The 27,645-nt window shown below is 45.6% G+C and overlaps 2 protein-coding genes across 2 annotated transcripts in view; one reads left to right on the top strand and one right to left on the bottom strand.

The window, feature by feature from the left end:
- LOC139158051 (coronin-6-like) overlaps positions 1–2,560 on the top strand; it is a 57,550-nt gene extending 54,990 nt beyond the window's left edge. Inside the window, exons 10-11 of the mRNA XM_070735442.1 lie at positions 93–323; positions 1,584–2,560. Coding sequence (XP_070591543.1) covers positions 93–323; positions 1,584–1,706 — 354 coding nt within the window. The 3' untranslated portion in view covers positions 1,707–2,560. The remainder of the gene's footprint in view (positions 1–92; positions 324–1,583) is intronic.
- A 5,738-nt stretch (positions 2,561–8,298) lies between these two features.
- LOC139158050 (ankyrin repeat domain-containing protein 13B-like) overlaps positions 8,299–27,645 on the bottom strand; it is a 51,406-nt gene continuing 32,059 nt past the window's right edge. Inside the window, 3 exon segments of the mRNA XM_070735441.1 lie at positions 8,299–11,078; positions 16,472–16,548; positions 22,163–22,323. Of these exon segments, the coding sequence (XP_070591542.1) occupies positions 10,862–11,078; positions 16,472–16,548; positions 22,163–22,323 (455 nt within the window). The 3' untranslated portion in view covers positions 8,299–10,861.

Here is a 27,645-nt window from a genome sequence, read left to right on the forward strand (position 1 = left end):
AGCTGGGGGATTCTGGGAGTGGGCGGGCACACATTTTAAAGTTCCTGGAGTTGGCAAAGACTTAACCAGACCCGTCTCCCCTTTCTTGGCAGTCGGACCTCTTCCAAGACGACCTCTACCCGGACACACCGGGTCCCGAGCCGGCCCTGGAGGCGGATGAGTGGCTGGCGGGGAAAGACGCGGAGCCCCTCCTGGTCTCCCTGCGGGACGGCTACGTGCCCCTCAAGAACCGGGAGCTCAAAGTCAGCAAGAAGAACATCCTGGACAGCAAACCCCCACCCGGCTCACGCAGGACCCTCTCCAGCTGTGACTCCAATTTTTCTGTGAGTTCTTGACTGTCTGTGTTGGTGTGTGTGTGTGTGTGTGTGTGTGTGTGTGTGTGTGAGAGAGAGAGAGATGGATAAATAGAGATATTTATTTATCATTTATTTATTTAATTTTACTTATATGCCACCCAATCCCTGAGAACCCAGGGCAGCTTACAACAATAAGAGAGAGAGAGAGAGATGATAGAAAGAGAGACAGAGAAGAGATAAACAGATAGAGAGATATGTCCAGCTGCGACTCCAATTTTTCTGTGAGTTGTTGACTCTTTGTGTTTGTTTGTTTGTTTGTTTGTTTGTTTGTGTGTGTGTGTGTGTGAGAAAGAGAGAGAGAGACAGATAATAGATGGATGAATGGACGGAGGGATGGATGGACAGACGGATGCATGCATGCATAGACAGACAGACTGAGATAGAGAGAGAGAGACAGATGAAAGAGACAGATGATAGACAGACAGACAGACAGACACGATGATAGATGATAGATAGATAGATAGATAGATAGATAGATAGATAGATAGATAGATAGCAAGATAGCAATAGCATTTAGATGGATGGATGGATAGATGAGAGAGAGAGATGATAGAAAGAGAGAGATATATATAATAGATAGATGGATGTATGGATGGATAGAGAGATAGATAGATAAGATAGATAAAATAGATAGTATAGACAGAGACAGAGACAAAGATAGATAACATAGATAGACAGACAGACAGATGATAAATTTGAGAGAGAGACAGATGATAGAGAGAGAAATGTAGATCTTGCCTCTAAAAATGAACTAGCCCCTTCTTCCTTCTTTAAGTGACATACCTCTTTTTTCTCTTTCTTCTCTTTTCTTCTTTTCTTTCTTCTCTTGTTTTTCTTCATTCTCCTCCTTTCTTTCCTTTCTTCCTCCTCCTTTTTAACTTTCTTCTCTCCTCCTTTTTTATTTTTCCTCTCCATCTCCTTTCTTTCTTCTCCCTTTCATTCTCCTTGTCATCATCGTCCTCCTTTCCCCCTTTTCCCCTTTCCTTCTTTCTTTTTCTTTCTCTCCTTATTCTTTTCATTCTCAACCTCTTCTTCCTATTTCCTGTTTTCATATCTCCTTTTTCTTCTGCTCCTCCTCCTCCTGCTGTCACCTTCTTCTCCTTTTCATTTTTCTTCTCCTTTTCCTCTTCTTTTCAACTTTTTCTCCTCCTCCTTTTCTCTCCTCTCCTCCTTTCTCTTTCTTTCCTTCTCCTCTTCCTCCACTTCTTGCCCCACACCCACCCACAGACCTCCACCCTCGAAGACCTCTTGCAAGAAATCCGCACTCTGCGACAGACCCTCCAAGATCACGAGAAGCGCATCACCGACCTGGAAAACACCCTCTGCGAACTCGCCGAGGTGACGGACTAGCCTCTACCGCCACCCGGAACGTTGCCATCCCGGAGACGGACCGAGCATCTCCCCCATCCATCGGCTTCTTCTCCGCTCAACGGGCATTCGTAGGGGATGCTCCCCGTAGTAGTCGTTGCAGGGAATTGGCCCTACTCTCCTCTTATCCCTTTCTCTCCGCCCCGACGTGATTTTTGTGGTGGAAACAGGCTTAAGTGAAAAGATCTTCCATGGACTTCCGGACACGGTGGTGGAGGTGTTGGTGTTGGTGGTGTTGCAGGGTAGAGCTGCTGTGATGCCAACTCACCTTTCGGCGTCTGGGGAATAGAGCAAAGGGTGTGGGGTTGTTGTGAGTCCACAGGTTTGTTGTGAGTTTTGCAGTGCAACAGGCGACCCATAGATTTGCAAGATTTAGAAATGGGTCTGTAGCGAGGGAGGGAGACCCTGCTGGCGGGGGGGGACATTGGTTTTACCGACATGGTGAGGGGCCCCCAAGAGGATTCTCCAACCCCTGCTGGAAGGGGAGGGGGCGTTGCGGCCCAGGGAAAGCACCGGCAGGTGCAAATTGAGGTGGGGGGCTGCCTTTTCGGCGTTTCCCATCTCAATTGCTGAATGTTGTACAGATGTGGCACAGCTGGGCCAGGCCCAGATGTGCTGCCAGGGTGGGTGGGTGGAGGGACAAGGATGCTGGGTTACAGCAACACCTCCCCCTCCCCACCTGCTTGGAATGCAAAGTGGGTTGGGGGGGGGGAGAGAAAATAGGGCCATTGCTCATTTGCCTATGCTGATAAATACATACATATACATAAATGAAGAGGCAACAACCATCGCGATCTCTGGAACGTTTAAAATTTATTAAAAACTACTAAAATGAACTAAGCTTTCGTTAGTCCTCTACTAACGTCATCAGAGTGTTAAAAGACAGTCGATTTTATATAATGCTGCTCAATTTGCTCATTGCCTGCGTCACAGGCCAAGGACAATTTAGGACAATTCTTGATACATATACATATACAGTGGTGCCTCTACTTACGAACTTAATTTGTTCCATGACCAGGTTCGTAAGTAGAAAAGTTCATAAGAAGAAGCAATTTTCCCCATAGGAATCAATGTAAAAGCAAATAATGTGTGCAACCCCATCCCAAAAGTCACCACTTTTGCTTTGCGCCGCTGGGAATCCCCGCCTCTGGACTTCCATTGCCAGCCGAAGCGCCCATTCTTGCGTTGCTGGGATTCCCCTGAGCCTCCCCTCGCTGGGATTCAAAGCAGCGCCGGCAAAAATGAAGGGAATCCCAGCGAGGGGAGCCTCAGGGGAATCCCCACTCTTCAGCTGGCAATGGACACTTCACGTGGCAACGAAAGTCCGGAGGTGGGGTTTCCCAGCGAGGGGAGGCTGAAGGAAATCCCAGCAATGCAAGAACGGGCGCTTCAGTTGGCAATGGAAGTCCAGAGGCGGGGATTCCCACTGAGGGGAGCCTCAGGGGAATCCCAGCGCTTCAGCTGGCAACGGAAGTCTGGAGGTGGGGCATCCTAGCGTCGGCAGCTCGGGTTCGTAAGGTGAAAATAGTTCGGAAGAAGAGGCAAAAAATCTTAAACACCGGGTTCGTATCTTGAAAAGTTCGTATGAAGAGGCGTTCGTAAGACAAGGTACCACTGTATCTCTATCTTGTGGCTCATTTCCAATGGCTGATCAGACCTCTTGCCTCCGAGTTATTTTCTTTTGACGGGGGGAGGGGAACGAGCCTGAGGCCCAGCTAGATGCCCTTGAGGGAACCCACAAGCAACCTCAAGAGCACTGCAGGCTGGGGATTCTGGGATTTGAAGTCCACCCATCTTAAAATAGCCAAATTTGAAAGACGCCCCGGCCTAAACTCTACCCGGCATTAAGTGAAATGTGCAGTCCAGCATTCCTCGTCTTACAACCACCATTGAACCCCGAATTTTATTTTTTTATTTTTTGGGCTCAGCAAGACAGCATTTAAAATGAATTTCGCCCCTTTTTACCACCTTTCTTGCTGCACTTGTTAAAATTGAACCACTGTGGTTGTTAGACCAATGGTCATTAAGTGAATCGGGCCTTCGTACCATATTTTTCAGAGTATAAAACACATCTTTTTCCTCCCTAAGAGGCTGAAAATTCAGGTGCGTCTTATATTCTGAATGTCGCTTTTTATTTAAAAAAAAAAGCTTTCCCCCCCCAGCCCTAACTAGGTGCTAACGATCTTCCTAGCTCTTTTCTTGCAGGTTCTTTCACTGTTACTGTCTGCAAAGAATGTTTTCCAAGCCCTAAGTCTCTGCAGTTTTTTCATTACGCTAACTTGCTCCAAGTAAATTTCTTTCCAGCCCTAACCAGATGCTGTTGATGTTCCCAGCTCTTACTGCTTGCAGGCTTTTTCATCGTTTCTCTCTGCTAAAAATGTTTTCCAAGCCCTGTCTTTGTAGGGTTTTTTCATTGCTCTACTTGCTCCAAATGTTTCTTTCCAGTCCTAACCAGGTTCTATCAATGTTCCCAGCTCTCATTGGCTTGCAGGCCCTTTCATTGTTACTCTCTCAAAATAAGGGGTTTTTTAAGCCCTTAACCAGGGGATAAAATAATGTGCTGAAGCTGACCAGACTAAGAAGTAAGGCGCGTCTTTTATACTCCGACAAATATGGTAAATACGAGCCAGTTGCCAAGCCCCTGACCACAGAGTTGCTGCAGCATTTGTGTGAAAAACCACCAAGTTAACTTTTTTTTGAGTCGCTGCAACTTCAGACGGTTACTAAGTGAACCGTTGTAACTTGAGGATTGACCTGCAGCTCCCCAAAACTTTCTGCCTTTGAATCAAGTGGGTTAAGTCAGAAAAGATGCTTCCAGACTCTGATTTTTGCAAAATTACCAGGACCTTGTTCCAAAACAACCATACGGAGAGTCCTCAACTTACAACAGTTCATTTAGTGACCATTCAAAGTTACGGCCTTGAAAATGTTCTGTCGGGCTCTCTGGTAGAATCCTCCCAAAAATTAACAGGTACAAATTTCAGACACAGCCAAAATTCAAAACAATGTTCTTTAAAATGAAAATTCACTTAAACCAAGCCCTCTTTTGGTATAGCAAAGAGCCCTCATCTCCAAACAAACTGGTAATTTGTACAAGTCCCTTATCAGTTCTGTGATACTTACCTTGCAGCTGTGAGGCAATTCACAGTCCTTCTTCTTTCACCAAGTGAAACACACTTTGCTCTGGTTTAGTTTCAAAGCGGGGAAAAATCAGCACACAAAGGTCAAAGTCAGCAAAGCAGTCACGAAACACAACGATCAGATAATCCTCCACAATGGCCAAACCCACAGGCTGCTATTTATGGCAGCCTCACTAATGACCACAGCCCCACCCAACCACAGGTGGCCTCATTTTCTTTGATAATAATCTCTCAGTTGTTGCTGCCTATGCATCGCTCTCCGCATGTGTGGCTGTATCATTAACTCTTGTTCTGAATCCAAAGAGGAGCTAGAGAATTGATCTCCTTCTGAGCTGTCTGCCCCACTCTCCTTCTCCCTGTCACTCATGTCTTCTTGGTCAGAGGAGCCTTCATCAGCAGGTTCCACTGGGGGGGGGGGGGCAAAACAGGCCTGTAGCATGTGGATCTCTCCCCCACATCCACAGTCCTTGGGGCAGGAGCTGGGCCAGAGCTAACCACAAAAAAAAAAGCAACTTAAGAGCATTTTACACACTTAACAACTGTTGCAGCACCCCCTTGACCACGGGAGCAAAATTTCTTGGCAACTGACTCATATTTTTGATGGTGGAATAAATTTGCAACCTTCTGACAAGCGATGGGGAAGCCAGATTTGCTTAACAACCCTGTCACTAATGTATCAGTTGCGGTGTTTCACAACTGTGGCCCAAACTGTCCGTAAATGAGGCAAAATTAACTTCACATGCGTTTTGCTTAACAACACAAATTTTGGGCTGGATTGTGTTGGAAGGACCAGCTGTAGACGGTAACAACTATACAGTGGAACCCCGACATAAGAGCTGCTCTACTTAAGAGCTACTCGAGATAAGAGCTGGGAGAGGAGAGACATTTTTGTTCGTCTCCCGAGCTCAAATCCGCGATACGAGCCGAGAAGAGCCGGGCTGGCTTTCTCTCCTTCCTTCCCTCCTTCCATTTCTTTCATTCTCCCTCTCTATTTTTATTTCTCTTTCATTTTCTTTCTTTCTCTCTTGCTTGCTTTCTCTCTTGCTCTTTTTTCTCTCTTTTACCTTCCCTTCCTCTATTTCTTGCTTTCCTTTTCCTTCCTCCCTTCTTTCCTCCCTCTACAGGATTGGGTGGCAGTGAAGTTACTCTCCCCTTTCATAAGTTTCCTTGCTTCCTTCCTCTGTTCCTGTCCCTTCACCCTTTCTTTCTTCCTTCCTTCCTTCCTTTCCTTCCTTCCTTTCCTCCCTCCATTTCTTGCTTTCCTTTTCCTTCCTCCCTTCTTTCCTCCCTCTACAGGATTGGGTGGCAGTGAAGTTGAATAAATAACTACAGTTTAATGAATAAAAATAAAAGTTTGCCATGTTGATTGTTTTGGGTAAAAAGAGGAAGGGAAGGGAAGCTCTCAGCTTATCATCTTATTAATAAGTAAAGTTACATTTATTCTTGCAATGTCTTTTTGCATAATTTAGACTAACTTTGTGAGTTTTTTGAGGGCTGGAACCAATTAAAATTATTTACATTAATTCCTATGGGGAAAAGTCGTTCGAGATAAGAGCTGCTCGACTTAAGAGCGCAGGTCCGGAACGAATTAAACTCGTATCTCGAGGTACCACTGTATATAAGATAAATGTTCCACCAGGCTATCCAATCCGCATCGTATTAAGGACTCGCAAAATCTGAGGACTTTAGATAATATATTTTAATTTTAATCTCTTTTCTGAAGAAAGCAATTGCCCAATTGCAATCAATCCAATCTGATTTATTTTAAATTTTTAAAAAATGTAAATTTGGGAATGCCACCTTTCCTGGTACTACATGTAAACATGACATAATAAATAAATAATAAAAAAATATGTTATTGTTCTGCCGGGCTCTCTGGTAGGAGCCTCCTGAAAATTCAAGGGTATAAATTTCAGACACACACACACGTTTGAAAATTCAAAACAATGTTCTTTATCACAAAATTCAAAATAAACTAAGCACTCTTTTTGTATTGCAAAGAGCACTCGTCCCAAAACAACCAGGTAGTCTGTACAATTTCCCTTAAGCAGTCATTAAGTACTTAGCTAGCACCTGTGAAGAAACTTCACACCCCTTCTTCTTCCAATGAAGTGAGACACACAGGTTGCTCTGCTTTGGTTTCAAAGGCGTGAAAATTCAACAGTCCAGAAAACAGCAACACACTACTCCTGAAAAACTGCGATCAGATACTCTTTCACAAACCCACACACTGCTATTTATAGCAGCAGCCCTAATTACTGGAGCCCCACCCAACCACAGGTGGCCTCATTTTCTCTTGTAATAATCCTTCAGTTGTTGTCTCCTATACATCACTCTACACAGGCGTGGATGTGTCATTAATTCTTGTTCAGAATCCAAGGATGATACAGATGATTGATCTCCTCCTGGGCGGTCTGCCAAACTCCCCTCTTCCCTGTCACTCATGCTTCTTGGTCAGAGGAGGCTTCATCGGCAGATTCCATCGGGAGCAAAAGAGGCCTGCGGCATGTGGATGTCTCGCCCACATCCACCTGCACATTCCTTGGGGCAGGAGCTGGGCCAGAGCTAACCACAACATGTTATTAACAATAAATAAATATAGGTCGTTCTCAACTTACGACCGCAACTGAGCCCAAAATGTGTTAAGTGAGACATTTGTTAAGGGAGTTTTGCCCCTTTTTACAACTTTTCTGGCACACTGTTGTAATGTGAACCACTGCAGCTGTTCATTTAGTTGACTTTGGGGTCAGGTCGTAAATGGGGATCACATGACTCAGGGCTGCGGCAACCGTCATAAATACGAGTCAGTTGCTAAGAATCTGAATTGTTTAAATTAAGTTAAATTAAATGAATTGCTGAACGAATAAGTGTGAAAAGAGGCCCCAAGTCCCTTTTCTCATCATCATTGTAACTTTGAACGGTCGCTAAATGAACTATTGTAAGTCGAGGATTACCTTTACAACCCTGTACAACAGGGTGACAAAAATCACATCCGCAGAATTGCAGGTGAACTCCAGGAGGCAGTAGTGCACAAGAGGTCCCCCAAATCGAATTCTGTCCCGCCACCTGTTGGCCATTGCAATCTTTGCAACCCAGATCTGATTGCTTTAAATCCTCCATTTACGACTGTTTACCAAGCTCGAAATGGCCACTGCGTTGGAGGTGGGGAAGGGCTTATAACTGGACTTTGGTCGAGTCATTTTTTTCAGAGCCGTTGTAACTTTGAACTGTCGTTAAATGAGGTAACATCGAGGATGACTTGTGTGCCAGAACCGCTGCTGATGAATAAACAATATTTGGGGTTTTCCCCACCTGTGTGACGCAAAGAGATTGGATGTCCCGTTTGCAAACGCCGCAACCGAAGTGCAGCTTCACATTTGAAGCAAATTTTCCCCCTCCTTACCCCCAAAACAAGAGAGGCCGAAACAACCGAGGGTTCTTAAGGTATTTTATTGGTGTTTCTGTGCAGGTAAACACACCTGGCCCCCAGGTGATACGGTCTCCATTGCCTTCCCCGAATGTGTCGGGCGCCCGGAAACTCCCTCCCCTCTTTGTAGTTTGATCTTAGCCCCCACCGCCCACAACACAAGGCCCCCTCTGGTTACCTGGGGGGGGGGTAATTAACAGAAGAGGAGGGGGCTGCAGGCTGCTCGCCTCCCCCACCTACTCACCCCTACCCTGGCAAGAGGGGTCTCCACGTCCCTCCCCCCGGAAGGTTAGCACCATGGATTGTAACGACCTTGCAAGAGGGCACTGGCAATGAGGACGGGAGGCCAAATTGGAAAAGAACAGCTCACAGACCCACCCACCGAGGCCCCCATCGCAACAAGGGGCGCATTCAACAGGACTTTGGAGGGGGCGTTGGAGAAAAGGGGGTGCAGGGTTGGGGCCCCTCCCAGTCTCCCCATATCCCCTCCCCACAGCAGTAGTGGATTGCTACCGGTGTGCTAACCTTGCGAGAGGATGTGAGAGAGAGAGTTTTCGGCAATTTTTGGCTTTCACGCATGCACGGAACCAAAAGAAATAGCTGAAATCTCTCTCGTGCGTCCTCGCGTGAGATTTAGATGACATTTTGCTTCCCGCGCATGTGCAGAAGCGGAAAAATGCAGGAGACGCACAGACGTGCACCATTAATGGGCTGCTGGTCAGGCGGTCTGGTGCGCAGTCCCAGTAGGACATTCCAGGATGTGCACATGCCTGTGCATCCCCAATGCATGCACGAGCATCCCTTTGCGAGATTTGGCTTCTGCGCATGTGCAGCAAGCGAAATCTTGCGTGAGGCCAGTGGTGTGAGCGAGATTTTCACCTACTTTTTGCTTTTTCATATGCGTGGAAGCAGAAATATTGGCAAAAATCAGTGAAATCAGCTCGTGTGAACATCCTCACATCAAATTTCACTTGCAAATGTGAAGTCAAATCGCGCTGAGAGGCATGTGCACGCCCACTGTACATGCATGTGCCTGCAATAGCCTCCGAGGGTGCACCAATAATGCCAAAGACCGCAGTCCTTCGCTGGTGCCAGGTCTTTCCCCCCCCCAATTTTTCATATCCTTTGCTTCGTGCGCAGAAGCAAAACCTCACAAGACAATGTGTGCGCAAGAGAGAGATTTCAGCAATGTTTGGCTTACGTGCATGCATGGAAGTAAAAAACAACCCCGCTGAAATATCCTGTGCGCGTGCGCATCCCCTTATGAGATGTGCATGCGTGCACATTCGAGACAACCGAAGCTGCGTGCACAGCGCACCGGTAGTAGTGGCAATGCGCCGGTGGCAATGCACCCCTGCTCCACATGGCCTGCACCCCCTCTCATTGGCACCCCCTCCTCTCGCACCCAAGTCCTCCCTCTCCCCAATACCAGTCTGGGTACCCCACAAATGGCCCTGCACCTACTGGGGAAGGGGTTCCTTCGGGGGGAGGGGGCACAGCCGCGAAATGAACCTGGAAGCCCCCAGAAGGCAGGTAGAGACCTGATTGGCAGGCAGGGGGGCGGAGCTAAGTGCACTTGGTGCTACTGGTGCAGAAACCCGGGGGGGGGAGGCAAGGGGTGTGGGGGAACACACTGCCATGGGGATCCCCCAACCATCTCGGGATGGGGGGGTGCCTTTTCTCCGCTCCCCGTTTTGTGCTCGACAAAAGCGAAAATTACTCTACGCCACCAAGTCCGAAAGGAGTTGGGAGACTTAAAAGTCAAATTAAATTAAATTAAATTAAAAGTTCTCATTAGCTTCTGGGAAGGTTCCGAAGCGGTGTGGGTCAAAAAAGTCAAGATGGCGGCCAAGATGGCTCCAAGCCCCACCCACTTTTTTTTTTTAATGTGCTCGTCCCTGAATTAACAAGGATTCTGTGCTAAATTAAACCAGGATTCATTCTTGTAAGCTTTTTTGGGGAGGGGAGGAGGGAATTCCTGAATTCAATGTAGACATATGACTTTAACATATGACTTTAAGAATTGGGGGTTTTGAATTAGGTTTGCAAAAATCAAACTCTCCGCTAGAGGGCAGTCTTGACGGAGTACTGTATATGCTTTGCGCCCTCTGGTGGTGCTCTGCGGTTTTGCACCCCAGTGTGGTGAAACTTGGTTGAGATGCACCCCGCCTGCCTAATGGATGGAACCCAGAGCCTTGCAGTCCCCCAAACCCCGGCCCAGAAAAAGGGGGCAGGGAAAGAAGCCCCTCCCCTATTTACCACCGTGAGCAACACAGAAGAGAAGCAGATGGCGGCCCACTTCGGATTGATTTTAACCCTCCCGCCATCCAAGGAGGGTCAAATTAAATGGCTCAATTGTGAGAGGGGAAATGCATCCAGACCCCTGCCAGCCCCCCCAATTCCCGGCTGTGCCCCTCACATCCCGCCCCACTCCGTCCTGGCACTACGAGCTGAGCCAGAAGTGGGGAAGGCACCGTCTGTTAAGCGCTGGCGGGAGGGCCCTGGGGCCTGGCCGGGGGCCGTGTGTGCATGCCCCCCTCCCCTGAGACCCTCGGGGTGGGGGGGACCCCCTATTGTTCGGTGAGGGAGAGGCGCAGGATCCGTTCCAGCTCTTCCTGCTCCAGGCGGGAACGCCGTTCGGCCTCTTCCTGCTCTTTGGCGGAGAGCGCCATGGCCAGGCGCAGCTGCTCGGCGTAGGTGGTCAACCCGTGGGTAGGGCCACGGCCCGTGGGTGGGAGTGGCGGCTGAGGGGTGGCAGGCCGTGGGGGTGGCGTGTGCTGGGGTGTCCTGGAGGAAGGCAGGAAAGAGAAGAGAGATTAGCTGAGCATTTGGGTATGTGTGACTTTTATAGAGACTTTTATATTATTAGATTTGTTGTACAGTATATTGTTTTATTGCTGTTGTGAGCCGCCCCGGGTCTACGGAGAGGGGCGGCATACAAATCTAATGAATGAATGAATGAATGAATGAATGAATGAATGAATGAATGAATGAATGAATGAATGAATGAATATGTGCGTATGATGCTTCACAATGCTTCTCTGAACATCTGCATTGCAGCCCTTCTGGATGGAGGGGCCCTTGGTCCTTTCTTGAAGGCGTTTCATGGCCCAACTAGGAAATATCATCAGTGCTAGAAGGAAGCAGAGTTTGTGGAGAAGAGGAGGAGGAGGAAGAAAACATAGAAACATAGAAGTCTGACAGCAGAAAAAGACCTCATGGTCCATCTAGTCTGCCCTTATACTATTTTCTGTATTTTATCTTAGGATGGATATATGTTTATCCCAGGCATGTTTAAATTCAGTTACTGTGGATTTATCTACCACGTCTGCTGGAAGTTTGTTCCAAGGATCTACTACTCTTTCAGTAAAATAATATTTTCTCATGTTGCTTTTGATCTTTCCCCCAACTAACTTCAGATTGTGTCCCCTTGTTCTTGTGTTCACTTTCCTATTAAAAACACTTCCCTCCTGGACCTTATTTAACCCTTTAATATATTTAAATGTTTCGATCATGTCCCCCCTTTTCCTTCTGTCCTCCAGACTGAACAGACTGAGTTCATTAAGTCTTTCCTGATACGTTTTATGCTTAAGACCTTCCACCATTCTTGTAGCCCGTCTTTGGACCCGTTCAATTTTGTCAATATCTTTTTGTAGGTGAGGTCTCCAGAACTGGACACAGTATTCCAAATGTGGTCTCACCAGCATTCTATATAGTGGGATCATAATCTCCCTCTTCCTGCTTGTTATACCTCTAGCTATGCAGCCAAGCATCCTACTTGCTTTCCCTACCGCCTGACTGCACTGTTCACCCATTTTGAGACTGTCAGAAATCACTACTCCTAAATCCTTTTCTTTTGAAGTATTTGCCAACACAGAACTGCCGATACAATACTCAGATTGAGGATTCCTTTTCCCCAAGTGCATTATTTTACATTTGGAAACATTAAACTGCAGTTTCCATTGCTTAGACCATTTATCTAGTAAAGCTAAATCATTTACCATATTACAGACGCCTCCAGGAATATCAACCCTATTGCACACTTTAGAGTCATCGGCAAATAGGCAAACCTTCCCTACCAAACCTTCCCCTATGTCACTCACAAATATATTAAAAAGAATAGGACCCAGAACAGACCCTTGTGGCACACCGCTTGTAACCTGTCTCTGCTCAGAATACTCGCCATTAACAATAACTCTCTGATGTCTACGCTTCAGCCAGCTGCAAATCCATTGAACTATCCAGGGATTAAGTCCAATCTTCACTAATTTATCTATCAGCTCTTTATGTGGAACCATATCAAAGGCTTTGCTGAAGTCCAGGTAGGCAATATCCACGGCACCACCTTCATCCAACACCTTTGTGACATAGTCAAAGAAATCAATGAGATTAGTCTGACACGATTTGCCTTCAGTAAAGCCATGCTGGTTTGGGTCCAATAAGTTATTGTTTTTTAGGTGCTGATATATCCTCTTTTTGAGTAGAGTCTCCATCATTTTAACTACAACTGATGTCAAGCTAACTGGCCTGTAGTTTCCAGCTTCTTCTCTACTGCCCTTCTTGTGAATAGGCACAACATTGGCCATTCTCCAATCCTCAGGAACTTCTCCTGTTAACAAGGATTGGTTAAACAAATCAGTCAGGGGGGTAGATTGATTGATTGATTTATTTATTTATTTATTTATTTATTTATTTATCTATTTATCTATTTATCTATTTATCTATTTATTTATTTATTTATTTATTTATTTATTTATTTATTATTTAGATTTGTATGCCGCCCCTCTCCGTGAACTCGGGGCGGCTCACAACAGGCATAAACAAATCGTACAAATCCAAATAGATTCAAATAAATTTAAATATTTAAAAAAGTTTTAAAAAGAACCCCGATATACTAACAAGCACAGATTGTTGGGTCCTTGTTGCTCTCTGAGCTTGGTGACTTCCTTGAAGACGTTTTGTGACCCAGTTAGGTAACATCATCAGTATAGAAGGAAGTGGGGTTTGTGGAGAAGAGGAGGAAGAGGAGGAGGAGGTGGACTCATCCTTGGCCAACAGAAGCCAATATTTGTAGCTCAAGGTTGAATTGTAGCGGCCCTTGTGCTTTTGGAAACTGGATATTTTCTTAAAGACATTTCATCACCCAAACTAGGTAATAATAATAATAATAATAATAATAATAATTATTATTATTATTATTATTATTAGTATTATTATTATTATTATTATTATTATTATTATTATTTATTAGATTTGTATGCCGCCCCTCTCCGAAGACTCGGGGCGGCTCACAACAATAATAAAAGACAATATATGAAACAAATCTAATATTAAAAGAAATATATATATATATATAAAACCCCAGCAATTCATACAACACATACATACCAAACATAAAATATCTCAGTTCCCCCATGCCTGGCGGTATAGGTGGGTCTTGAGTAATTTGCGAAAGACAAGGAGGGTGGGGGCCGTTCTAATCTCCGGGGGGAGTTGATTCCAGAGGGCCGGGGCCACCACAGAGAAGGCTCTTCCCCTGGGGCCCACCAAACGACATTATTTGGTCGACGGGACCCAGAGAAGGCCAACTCTGTGGGACATGATCGGCCACTGGGATTCGTGCGGTAGAAGGCGGTTCCAGAGGTATTCTGGTCCATCATCAGCGCTACTGATACTAAGGAATCCTTACTAGCACAAATAACGTTCCCTAGTTTGGGTCATAAAATGTCTGCAGGAAAACAACTAAGCCCAGGTAGCAACAAGGACCCCACAATCCTCGTCCTCCACTCCATATACTGTATATCCCCACTCCCTTTACTCTGATGATGTTACCTACTTGGGGTCATGAAAGGTCAGCGAGAAAACAAACCAGCTCAAACAGCATCGTTTTAATACTGAGATACAAATATTCTCCTTTATTGGTACATAGTCACTGCTTAGCTTTGCGCCTCCTTCAAGACCAATTCCTTTTTTTGTGACTTATTTGTCCAGTGTTAATTCAATTTATTTTGGTTAGAATTGATTGGATTGGATTGGATTTGTATGCCGCCCTTCTCCTTAGACTCGGGGCGGCTAACAACAGTAGTAAAACAGCACCAAGACAAATTCCTTGTGTGTCCAATCACACTTGGCCAATAAAATTCTATTCTATTCTATTCTATTCTATTCTATAACAATCCAATATTAAAACAGTTAAAAACCCTTATTATAAAACCAAACATACATACAGACATACCATGCATAAAATTGTAAAGGCCTAGGGGGAAAGAGTATCTCAGTTCCCCCATGCCTGGCGGCAGAGGTGGGTTTTAAGAAGCTTAAAGGCGAGGAGGGTGGGGGCAATTCTAATCTCTGGGGGGAGTTGGTTCCAGAGGGCCGGGGCCGCCACAGAGAAGGCTCTTCCCCTGGGTCCCGCCAAGCGACATTGTTTAGTTGATGGGACCTGGAGAAGACCCACTCTGTGGGACCTAACTGGTCGCTGGGATTCGTGCAGCAGAAGGCGGTCCCTGAGATAATCTTGGTCCGGTGCCATGAAGGGCTTTATAGGTCATAACCAACACTTAGATGATAATAGTGCAGATCCAGAAAAAGTGGATTAAACTGAAAAAACAACATTAAAATGCTGCCTAAACCCAGCTGGAGGGTAGATTTACCCCATTTACTAAGTGATGGGCTTAGATTAAATTTTACCCCCAGTTGTGCCAAATAAGTGAGAGATTTACAGGCAGTCCTCAACTTACAACCACAGTTGAGTCAAACAATTTCTGTTGCTAAGCAAGAAAGTGGGTTTACCCCATTTTATGACTTTTCTTACCCACCGTTCTTAAGCGAATCAGTGCTGTTGTTCTGTTAGTCATATGGTTGTTAAGTGAATTAGATGGTCGCAAAAGGGGATCACATGACCCCGGGACACTGCAACCCGACATAAGTACCAGTCAGTTGCCCAAGCGTCTAAATTTTTGATCACGTGACCACGAGGTAGTGGTAAGTATGAAAAAAACAGTCACAAGCCCCTTTTTAAAATGCTGTTCTAACTTCAAATGGTCGCTAAATGAATGGGTGTAAATTGAGGACTGCCTGTAAACAGCATGAAATGGACCAATGCTCAGAATGAGGAAGTTAAATTGACAGATTGATTGATTGATTGATTTTTTATTTTATTTTATTTTATTTATTTTTTTATTTTTTATTTTTTATTTATTTTTTTTATTTGTTTGTTTGTTTGTTTGTTTGCTTGTTTGTTTGGGTCCAAAGACGGGCTACAAGAATGGTGGAAGGTCTTAAGCATAAAACGTATCAGGAAAGACTTCATGAACTCCATCTGTCTAGTCTGGAGGACAGAAGGAAAAGGGGGGACATGATCGAAACATTTAAATAGGTTAAAGGGTTAAATAAGGTCCAGGAGGGAAGTGTTTTTAATAGGAAAGTGAACACAAGAACAAGGGGACACAATCTGAAGTTAATTGGGGGAAAGATCAAAAGCAACATGAGAAAAGAGTAGTAGATCCTTGGAACCAACTTCCAGCAGACGTGGTAGATAAATCCACAGTAACTGAATTTAAACATGCCTGGGATAAACATAGATCCATTGTAAGATAAAATACAGGAAATAGTATAAGGGCAGACTAGATGGACCATGAGGTCTTTTTCTGCCGTCAGTCTTCTATGTTTCTATGTTTCTATTGGATTTGTATGCCGCCCCTCTCCGCAGACTCGGGGCGGCTAACAACAATAGTAAAAGACAATATGTAACAATCCAATTTAATAAAACAACTAAAAGCCCTAATTATAAAAAAACAGACATACACACAAACATACCATGCATAACTTGTAATGGCCTAGGGGAAGGAATATCTTAACTCCCCCATTCCTGGCGACAAAGGTGGGTCTTGAGTAGTTTGCAAAAGACAAGGAGGGTGGGGGCCGTTCTAATCTCTGGGGGGAGTTGATTCCAGAGGGCTGGGGCCGCCACAGAGAAGGCTCTTCCCCTGGGCCTCGCCAAACGACATTGTTTGGTCGATGGGACCCGGAGAAGGCCAACTCTGTGGGACCTTATCGGCCGCTGGGATTCGTGCGGTAGAAGGCGGTTCCGGAGGTTCTCTGGCCCAGTGCCGTGTAGGGCTTTAAAGGTCATTACCAACAGATCCCGAAGAGGGAGTAAAACCAGGAGAGCACTTCACCTGTTGACTCTGCGGCCTTCCTGGGACACCGGCAGGGCACCTGGCTTGCTGTTGGTCAAAGCTTCCCAAATAGTCACCTGTGGAAAAGAGAAAACTAATTTAACTCTGTCAAACAATTTATTTATTCGTTCGTTCATTCATTTATTATTTAACTCTGTCAAAATGCATCAGAAAGCAAGACATAATTCCGTTTCAATCTTAGCCATTCATTACAGCCTCCAACAATAAATCACTCTCCCAAATACATCTCTTTGATCTCCAATCTATATTTACCATGACTCATTGTGAGTTGGCAGGAAGCCCGGAAACAGAGATTCCACTTCTCAATTTGTAATTAAGCGTAATTAGTCCAATCAGCCATCTAGCACATTCAAAAGTTGACTTCCTCAGTCACTTGTCACGAGGCTCCCCCTTAAGTAGCCAAAAGGCATGGCCAAGTGTTCTCTAGATCAGTGATTTTCAACCTTTTTTGAGCCGCGGCACACTTTTTACATTTACAAAATCCTGGGGCACACCACCAACCAAAATGACACAAATCTAATAAATAAATAAATAAATAAATAAATAAATACATACATACATACATACATACATACATACATACATACATAAATAACCCCCTCATATATATAATCCCATGTAACATCCCCTTATAAATACAGTCAATCATCAATCATCCCTCCTGAAATTTATACCGCTGTCTCATTTATGGGTACTTCTCCTGTCTTTCCCCCTTTTCTCTCTCATGTTTCTCATTTCTCTCTCTTCCTCCCTTTTCCCCTCATTCTTTCTCCCTTTCACTTCTCCTCTTTTTCCATCCCTGTCTCTCTCCCCCCCTTATGTGTGTGTATGTATACACACTCCAACCATTTCCAAAACCAGGTGAGGGCTGGGGTTTAATTCTCTTTTATTCTTTTCAAAAACAGGTGAGGGCTGGGGGGTTTTTCTTATTATTTGGGTGCTTTTTACCATATGCTTCAAGAATCACATCTCTCTCTCTCTTGTTTCTCTCTCCTCTCATTCTCTGCCTCAATCATTTTCTCATTTCTCCTCCCCTTTTTGTTCTGATTTCTCTCTCTCTCTCCTTTCCTCTTCCTGTCTCTCTTGCTATCTTTTTTTCTCTCTCTCTCTTGCTTTCTTTCAGTATCTCTTGCTATCTCTTTTTCTCTCTTGCTTTTCTTCTCTCGTGCTTTTTGTTCTTTCTCTCTCTCTGTTGCTCTCTCTCATTCTCTTATTTTCTCTCTCTCTCTCTTTTCTTTCTCTCTCTCTTAGTCTCTCTCTCTCTCTTGTTCTCTCTTATTTTCTTTCTCTCTCTTTCATGCTTTCTCTCTCTTGTTCTTTCTCACTCTCTCTCTCTCTCTGTTGCTCTCTCTCGTTCTCTCTCTTCCTTTCTTCTCTGTGGAGGCCAGCGAAGGTTTCCCTTAGTTTGAATATTCCGAGCAAGCAGCCCCTTTACTGACAGCCCGGGACGGGACTGTGAGAGGGGTGGGCGTTCCCACAGCGCTTGGAGCGGCTAGCGGCCGGATCGCCAGCGGCGCTGCAGCCACCGCTGTGGAAGAAGCCGCACCCCAAAAAAGCCGGAGGGAAGGATCGGGCGGGCGGGGACAGCCACAAGTGGAAGCCTCAGCCCTGGAGCCCCCTCGCGCCCATGGCTTCTCGTCGATGTCTCTGCCTGCCCGATCCGCTGGAGTGCTAATAGCAGCGGCGGGCAGGAGCCCCCCCCGCTATTAAGTTTAAGTTTAAGTTTAATCAGATTTGTATGCCGCCCCTCTCCGCAGACTCGGGGCGGCTCACAGCAACAGCAATACAAGACAAATCCAATATTAAATTAATTTTAAGAACACCACAAGTTAAAAACCAATCATACACACTAGCATACCATACACAAATTTTATAAGCCTAGGGGGAAGGAACATGTCAATTCCCCCACGCCTGACGACAGAGGTGGGTTTTAAGGAGCTTACGAAAGGCTAGGAGGGTGGGGGCAACTCTGATATCTGGGGGGAGTTGATTCCAAAGGGTCGGGGCCGCCACAGAGAAGGCTCTTCCCCTGGGTCCCGCCAAACGACATTGTTTAGTTGACGGGACCCGGAGAAGGCCAACTCTGTGGGACCTAATTGGTCGCTGGGATTCGTGCGGCAGAAGGCGGTCCCGGAGATATTCTGGTCCGGTGCCATGAAGGGCTTTATAGGTCATAACCAACACTTTGAATTGTGACCGGAAACTGATCGGCAACCAATGCAGACTGCGGAGTGTTGGTGTGACATGGGCAAATTTAGGAAAGCCCATGATAGCTCTCGCAGCTGCATTCTGCACGATCTGAAGTTTCCGAACACTTTTCAAAGGTAGCCCCATGTAGAGAGCGTTACAGTAGTTGAGCCTCGAGGTGATGAGGGCATGAGTGACTGTGAGCAGTGACTCCCGGTCCAAATAAGGCCGCAACTGGTGCACCAGACGAACCTGGGCAAACGTCCCCCTCGCCACAGCTGAAAGATGTTTCTCTAATGTGAGCTGTGGATCGAGGAGGACGCCCCAGGGTGATGGATGGACAGATGGAATTGTCCTTGGGAGGCAAAACCCACAGCCACTCCGTCTTATCCGGGTTGAGTTTGAGTCTGTTGACACCCATCCAGACCCCAACAGCCTCCAAGCACCGGCACATCAATTCCACTGCTTCGCCGACTGGACAAGGGGTGGAGATGTAAAGCTGGGTATCATCTGCATACTGATGATACCTCACCCCATGCCCTTGGATGATCTCACCCAGCGGTTTCATGTAGATATTAAATAGTAGGGGGGAGAGGACCGACCCCTGAGGCACCCCACAAGGGAGTAACCTAGAGGTCGACCTCTGACCCCCCACTAACACCGACTGCGACCGGCCAGAGAGGTAGGAAGAGAACCACTGAAGGACAGTGCCTCCCACTCCCAACCCCTCCAGCCGGTGCAGAAGGATACCATGGTCGATGGTATCGAAAGCCGCTGAGAGGTCAAGAAGCACCAGGACAGAGGATAAACCCCTGTCCCGGGCCCGCCAGAGATCATCCATCAGCGCGACCAAAGCAGTTTCCGTGCTGTAGCTGGGCCTGAATCCTGACTGCTGAGGACCTAGATAATCGGCTTCTTCCAAGGACCGCTGGAGCTGGAGCGCCACCACCTTCTCAACAACCTTCCCCATAAAGGGAAGGTTGGAGACTGGTCGATAGTTGTTGAGAATGGCTGGGTCCAGGGAAGGCTTCTTGAGGAGGGGGCGCACAAGTGCCTCCTTGTAGGGATCCGGGAAGGACCCCCTCCCCAAAGAAGCGTTGACAATCTCCTGGACCCAGCTCCGTGTCACCTCCCTGCTGGCCGAAACCAGCCAGGAGGGACACGGATCCAGTAAACAGGTGGCGGAACTCACAGCTCCAATGGCCTTGTCCACTTCATCAGGTGTCACCAGATCAAACTCTTCCCAGACAGGTGGACAAGTACGTGCCCCAGTCACCTCAACTGACTCGTTGTCAGTCGACTCTGTATTCCAATTGGAGTCGAGGTCCGCTCGGATCCGAGCGATTTTATCAGCGAAAAACGTGTTAAAATCCTCGGCGCTACTCTGCAAGGGCTCCCCAACTCCCCCCTGATTAAGAAGGGAGCGGGTCACCCTAAACAGAGCGGCCGGGCGGGATTCCGCTGATGCAATCAAGGCGGAATGATACGCGCATCTTGCCGCCTTGAGCGCCACTTTGTAAGTCTTAACATGTGCTCTTACAAGTGTTCGATCGCATTCGGACTTACTCTTCCTCCATCGCTTCTCTAGACGTCTCTTCTGGCGTTTCAACTCCCGGAGCTCCTCGTTGAACCATGGAGCTCTACGGGGTCTAGTGCCGCGGAGAGGTCGCAACGGCGCAATTCGGTCAAGAGCCTCCGCTGCAGCCTTGTTCCAGGCCTCAGCCAGAGACTCTGCCGAACTGTGTACGAGTGTATCTGGAATAACCCCAAGCGCCTTCTGAAAGCCCTCTGGATCCATCAGGCGTCTGGGGCGGAACAGCTTAATCGGTTCCGCCTCCCTGCGGGGAAGGATTGGAGCCAGGAAGTCAAGCCGCAGTAGAAAATGGTCTGACCATGACACAGGCAACACTTCTAAGCCTCTTAGTCTCAGACCATTACTCAGTTGCTCAGAGAGGAATACCATGTCGGGTGCATGCCCCCCCTCATGAGTCGGACCCTGTACTACTTGGGTCAGGTCCATGGCTGTCATGGTGGCCATGAACTCCTGTGCCAGTCCAGAGGTTTCACCGAGCGACGGCAGGTTAAAGTCCCCCAAGACAATAAGTCTGGGGAACCCCACCGCCAACCCAGCTACCTCCTCGAGTAGCACAGGCAGGGCTTGTGACACGCAGCTGGGAGGCAGGTACGTGAGAAACAAGCCCACCTGGACCCCTAAGTCCAACTTCACCAGGAGGGACTCGCAGCCCGCAATCTCTGGAGCAACGAGTCTATGCAAGCCAAGGCTCTCCCTGGCTATAATAGCCACTCCTCCCCCCCTTCCCTGGGGTCGAGGCTGATGCCATATCTGAAACCCGGCTGGGCAAATTTCAGAGAGAGGGACTCCTCCCTCTGGGCCCAGCCAGGTTTCAGTAACACATGCCAGGTCGGCCTCCTCATCCAGGATCAGATCCCGGATGAGGAGAGCTTTATTTACCACCGACCTGGCATTGAGTAGCAGCAGCTTGAGCCCAGGGCCAGAATTACACTCATCACCAGCACCCAGGATTGGGTTCACAGAGCCGGAACAAGGGATCGTTATTCCCGCCGCCGCCACCGCTATTAGCACTCCCGCGGATCGGGCAGGCAGAGGCATCGATGAGAAGCCATGGGTGCGAGGGGGCTCCAGGGCTGAGGCTTCCACTTGCAGGCCCCCCCCCGCTATTCCCGCCGCCGCCGCTATTAGCACTCCCGATGCCATTGCCACCGTGGGGAGGCAGGGGCAGCCGCGGCTCCCTTTACTCCTACTGCCGCATCTCCCTGCCCCTGCCTCCCCACGGTGCCTCCGGCCAAACGCGCCTCTGGCTTCTCCGCCCTGCCCCATTGCCCGCCCACTCTCCTCCGCCGCCGCCTCCTGCCTTGGGGCGAGGAGTCCGGGACTGTGTGGCTTTGGGCCATGAAGAGAAAACGGCAGCAGGGAAAAGTCGGCCGTTTTCTCTTCATGGCGCAAAGCCACACAGTCCCGGACTCCCGGCCAAACGCGCCCCTGGCTTCTCCCCCCTGCCCCATTGCCCGCCAGATCTGCCCACTCTCCTCCGCCGCCTCTCGCCGCGGCACACCTGACGGTGTGTCGCGGCACACCGGTTGGGAAACGCTGCTCTAGATCTATTCATGCAGAGACCTCCTCCTGCTCAGCCACTCCTGCCTTCTGGAAACCCTGCGTACCCTAGCATCAAGAAGGGGCTCATCCTCTTCTCCTGAGTCACTCATGGGCACCTCGAGGTGCAGAAGGCCCTGGTTGGCATTCAGCCTCTGACCCCACATCTTCTCCGCCCTCCTCACTCTCAGTCTCGGGTGCGAAGTACTTAGGGCCTTAGGGTACCATCCACACCCATCTCCCAATCCTCGTAATCCATAATCAGCTGTGCAAAATGCGGATAGGCCACAACAGCCTCCACCTCTGAACTTCCCCACCGCCCCCATCCCACAGTTGTATTCTCCCCCTACCTGGTCGTATTCGCTGCCCGCATCTAGCAAGCTCTGCTGAATGGCGAACTGCAAAAGGTCGTCTTCGTCCTCCCTCAATGGCTCCGGGTGTCTCCCGACGATGCTGTAGCCTTGGGGGGCTTCAAAAAGGGAGGGGTCCATCTCAAAGCAGCGGCAGGAGCCTGCAAAAAGTGGGGGGGGGGGTTTCCAACCATTGTCAGAATTTAATTTCTTAAATTTATAAGCAAGAATAAACAAGAATAACAGAGTTGGAAAGGAACTTGGAGGTCATCATATATATATATATATATATACACACACACACACACACATACTAAATCTACGAAAACACACACACACACATATATATATATATATATATGTATGTGTGTGTGTGTGTGTGTGTGTGTGTGTGTATGTGTAGATTGTTCTGAGTTCGGGTTTTGCCCTGTGTAATATTTTGCATGTTTATGCGACGTTTCGGTGAAATCACATTCACCATCATCAGGCTGAAGTTTCCAAGCTTCGTGCTGTTGTAAAATGGAATGTTTGCAACTGTTTTTACATTTTACCATTTTACAATTTACAATTTTTACCATTTTGCAACTGTTTTTACATTTTACCATTTTACAACAGCACGAAGCTTGGAAACTTCAGCCTGATGATGGTGAATGTGATTTCACCGAAACGTCGCATAAACATGCAAAATATTACACAGGGCAAACCCGAACTCAGAACAATCTACATACATATACCCGTGAAAATTTACGAAAACAAATATATATATACAGTGGAACCCCGACATAAGAGCTGCTCTACTTACGAGCAACTCGAGATAAGAGCTGGGAGGGGAGAGATATTTTTGTTCTACTTACAAGCCCAAATTCGGGATACAAGCGCCAAGGAGCTGTCTCCTGAAGCCGAACGCTAACTTCCGCGTTCGGCTTCAGGAGACAGCTGCGAAGCGGCGCGCGTGTTTTAAAAGGTTGCAGCCGGCCTGGGGGGCTCTGGGGGTGCTTGCAGCTGGCCAGGGGGGCTTGCCAGCACACCCCCGAGCCCCCCAGGCCGGCTGCAACCTTTTTAAAACACGCGCGCGGCTTTGCAGCTGTCTCCTGAAGCTGAACGCGGAAGTTAGCTCTTTTTCTTTCTCTCTTTTACCTTCCCTTCCTCTATTTCTTCTTTTCTTTCTCCTTCCCACCTTCTTCCTCCCTCCCTCCCTTCACTCATTCCTCTCTTACTCTCCCCTTTCATAAGTTTCCTTGCTTCCTTCCTCTGTTCCTGTCCCTTCCCTCTTTCCTTCCTTCCTTCCCACCCTCCGTCCATTCATTTATCCCATTCCTCTCTTGATCGCTTAAAGCCGGTCCCTGGTGCAAAAAGGGTTGGGACCTCTGTCCTACAGGATTGGGTGGCAGAGAAGTTGAACATATGTAAATTTAAAAGTTTAAGAAAGTTTACAAGTTAAGTGAAAGAAACTTCATTATTCATTTATATGTACATGTACATTTCTTCATTAAAAACTTGTCTTTCTGCATAATTTAGACTAACTTTGTGAGTTTTTTGAGGGCTGGAACCAATTAAAATTATTTACATTAATTCCTATGGGGAAAAGTCGTTCGAGATAAGAGCTGCTCGACTTAAGAGCCCAGGTCCGGAACGAATTAAACTCGTATCTCGAGGTACCACTGTATATATATTTGTTTTCGTAAATTTTCACGGGTATATGTATGTAGATTGTTCTGAGTTCGGGTTTTGCCCTGTGTAATATTTTGCATGTCTATGCGACGTTTCGGTGAAATCACATTCACCATCATCAGGCTGAAGTTTCCAAGCTTCATGCTGTTGTAAAAATGGCAAAACCCGAACTCAGAATAATCTACATACATATACCCGTGAAAATCTACGAAAACAAATATATATAAATATATATATATATTTGTTTTCGTAGATTTTCACAGGTTGCCCCGTGTAATATTTTGAGTGTCTATGCGACGTTTCGGTGAAATCACATTCACCATCATCAGGCTGAAGTTATAAGCTTCGTGCTGCTGTAAATATAGATATATATTTATATAAAATATATTTACAGCAGCACAAAGCTTATAACTTCAGCCTGATGATGGTGAATGTGATTTCACCGAAACGTCGCATAGACACTCAAAATATTACACGCGGCAAAACCTGAACTCAGAACAATCTACACTCACTCACACACTCACACACACACACACACACACATATATATATTTGTTTTCATAGATTTTCATATATATATATATATATATATATATATATATACTAGAAAATTCATCACATATTTGTTAATTGTTTCTTTTTTGTTGTTTTTTTATGTCTTTTATTAATATATGTTGATAAAAGACATATATATATATTATGTCTTTTATTATTAATAAAAGACATTAAAAAAACAAAAAAGAAACAATTAACAAATATGTGATGAATTTTCTAGTATATACAGTTAAATTCCCTAAATTATTACATCAATATTCGCATTGAAACTGTACAGTAGAGTTTCAAGGTGAATATTGATGTAATAATTTAGGGTATTTATATATATATACATACACACACACACATATAAACATATACATATATATGCATGTTTGCATGTATGTATGTAATATACACTGCTCAAAAAAAATAAAGGGAACACTCAAACAACACAATATAACTCCAAGTAAATCAAACGTCTGTGAAATCAAACTGTCCACTTAGGAAGCAACATTGATTGACAATCAATTTCATTTTGTTGCCAGCACCTTCAGCTTTCTACGGAACAAAGGATTCAATGAGAATATTTCATTCGTTCAGATCTAGGGTGGGTTCTTTGAGGGTTCCCTTTGTTTTTTTGAGCAGTATATTTTTGCTGAATTTGAAAATGAAAGGAGACTAGTATAGATTTATTTATTAGACTAGTATAGATATATTCAACAGAAAAAACATACATACATACAGACATAAATAAACTGCTCAAAAATTAAAGGGAATCCTCAAAGAACATATCCTAGATCTGAACGAATGACATATTCTAATTGAATACTTCCTTCTGTAGGAAGTTGGAATGTGCACAACAGCAGGTGAAATTGATTGTCAATCAGTGTTGCTTCCTAAGTGGACAGGTTGATTTCACAGAAGTTGGATTTACTTGAAGTTATATTCTGTTGTTTAAGTGTTCCCTTTATGTTTTGAGCAGTGTATATATATTGAAAAAAACTAAATTACTTTCCAAGACAGAAAATGTATACAAAAGAATAATCATGGAAGCCATAGAGATAGAAAAACACCCCCTCAGCATGAACAAACGAGATGACACGTCCCGCCTACCAGAGATTTGGAAACCAGCCTTAAACAAAAAAAACATATCATAATCATCACCATGTCAATCCTTCAACTAAATGTGATTCCACCAACCAATCAAATCATTAAAACTTAGCCACCCAATCTATTTGCTACATTCAAACCAAATCTCCACCCCAACCACTATATATAAGGAACAAATGGCAGTTGCAAACAAACTATATTTACAGCAGCACAAAGCTTATAACTTCAGCCTGATGATAGTGAATGTGATTTCACCGAAACGTCGCATAGACACTCAAAATATTACACGGGGCAAAACCCGAACTCAGAACAATCTACATATATGTATGTATGTATGTATGTATGTATGTATGTATGTATGTATGTCTTGGCCTATGTAAGTCTTTGTTCTCCTTTTTTCCCACCAGTGATATAATTTATTCCAAGTTTCATAATATTCAGTCTCATTTTTTTCCTTTTAATTCAAGCGCTTGAATTGATGGCCAACATTTTTGGGGCTGAGTGCTGAAAGCACATGAGCACGCACACGTACACACCTATAATGCAACGCGTGTGTGACACCCCATATATGCAATCTGTCCCGCACATGCATGTGCGACCCCGTGCATGCACATCTCAACCATACCATACATGTGGACTCTGCCCTATGCATGCGTGCACATTTCCCACATGCACACAACTCCTGTATGTGCCCCATCCCTGTGCATGTGTGACCCAGACTCAAAAACCAGGTGCCTGCTAAAGCTGAGCTGAGGCCAGAGCTCACGTGCCATAGGTTTGCCATCAAAGCCCTACACCATTTCTGACCGATGGCAGTGCAGTCTCTTCTTGAAAGCTTCCAGGGATGAAACTCCCACAACCTCTGAACTATTGATTGATAGTTCTCACTGCCAGGAAATTCCACCTTATTTCTAGCAAACTATTGGATTTAATCAGGGATGAAGGGCCACTAGGAGATCCCAAGACGGGTTAGAAAGCTCGAAGTCTTTCCAGGCTTTCAAACTTACAAACAAGTTGCTGAGTATTTTTTGCAGCTCCAAGGAGCTCGGAGCTTTCCTTTTTAATTAAAACCTTATCTTAATTCGCTACCGACTCCCGGGAATGTTATTATCCTATTCACCTATTCACCAAAATCAATATTTATTTTGCAATTGTTCAAAATGAAAAATAGATGTCGGAAAGGAGAGATTAAAACCATTTTGACATGATTTTAGCACATGGCCAGCCTACCAAAAAGGATGCATTTTGAGCAGGGCGGTTGAGCCTTGCCTGCATTATAAAAATATATTAAAAATAAAGAAATGTTCCATAACTGTATTCAGCCAGCAGATGGCAAATGTATATGTTTGGGTCTATGGTATATACTCTATGCTCTTTTGACCTAAGTAGAATTTCCTGTTTCCTGTTACAATTATATAGATGAGCAGTAAAGCACATGGTGGCTGTACATAATAATAATAATAATAATAATAATAATAATAATAATAATAATAATAATAATAATAATAATAATAATGATAATGATAATAATAATAATTTGCCGCTACATCACGCAGTCCTAGGTGCTTGGGAAGCGCCCGACTAGTGATGAAATATGAAATCCAGCATAGTGATCTCGTTTGCTGTGTTTTACTGACATCATCATCATCATCATCATCATAATAGTGCCACAGCATCATACCTATACTTGTGATTGCACAGACTGACTACAAGCATAGACACGATGCTGTGGCACAGATGATCCACTGGAACTTGTGCCGGAACTACCATCTACCAGTGGCAAAGAAGTGGTGGGATCATAAGCCCGAAAAAATGGTCGAAAATGAGCAAGCAAAATTACTGTGGAACTTCCAACTTCCAACATACATACATGCACACATACAGTGGTGCCTCTACATGCACACATACAGTGGTGCCTCTACTTAAGGACTTAATTCGTTCCATGACCAGGTAGAAAAGTTTGTAAGTAGAAGCAATTTTCCCCATAGGAATCAATGTAAAAGCAATGCGTGTAAACCCAATAGGAAAAAAATAAAAGCTCTGAATTTAGGTGGGAGGAGGAAGAAGAAGAGGAGGAGGACAGTTGCTGCCAAAGGAAGAAGGGGAAGTGAGGGGAATAAAAAATATCCAAAACTTTAAGGCTTTAGAAAAGCCTTGTTGTTAGC

This window comes from Erythrolamprus reginae, chromosome 1, assembly GCF_031021105.1.
Source record: "Erythrolamprus reginae isolate rEryReg1 chromosome 1, rEryReg1.hap1, whole genome shotgun sequence".
Taxonomy (NCBI): Eukaryota; Metazoa; Chordata; class Lepidosauria; order Squamata; family Dipsadidae; genus Erythrolamprus; species Erythrolamprus reginae.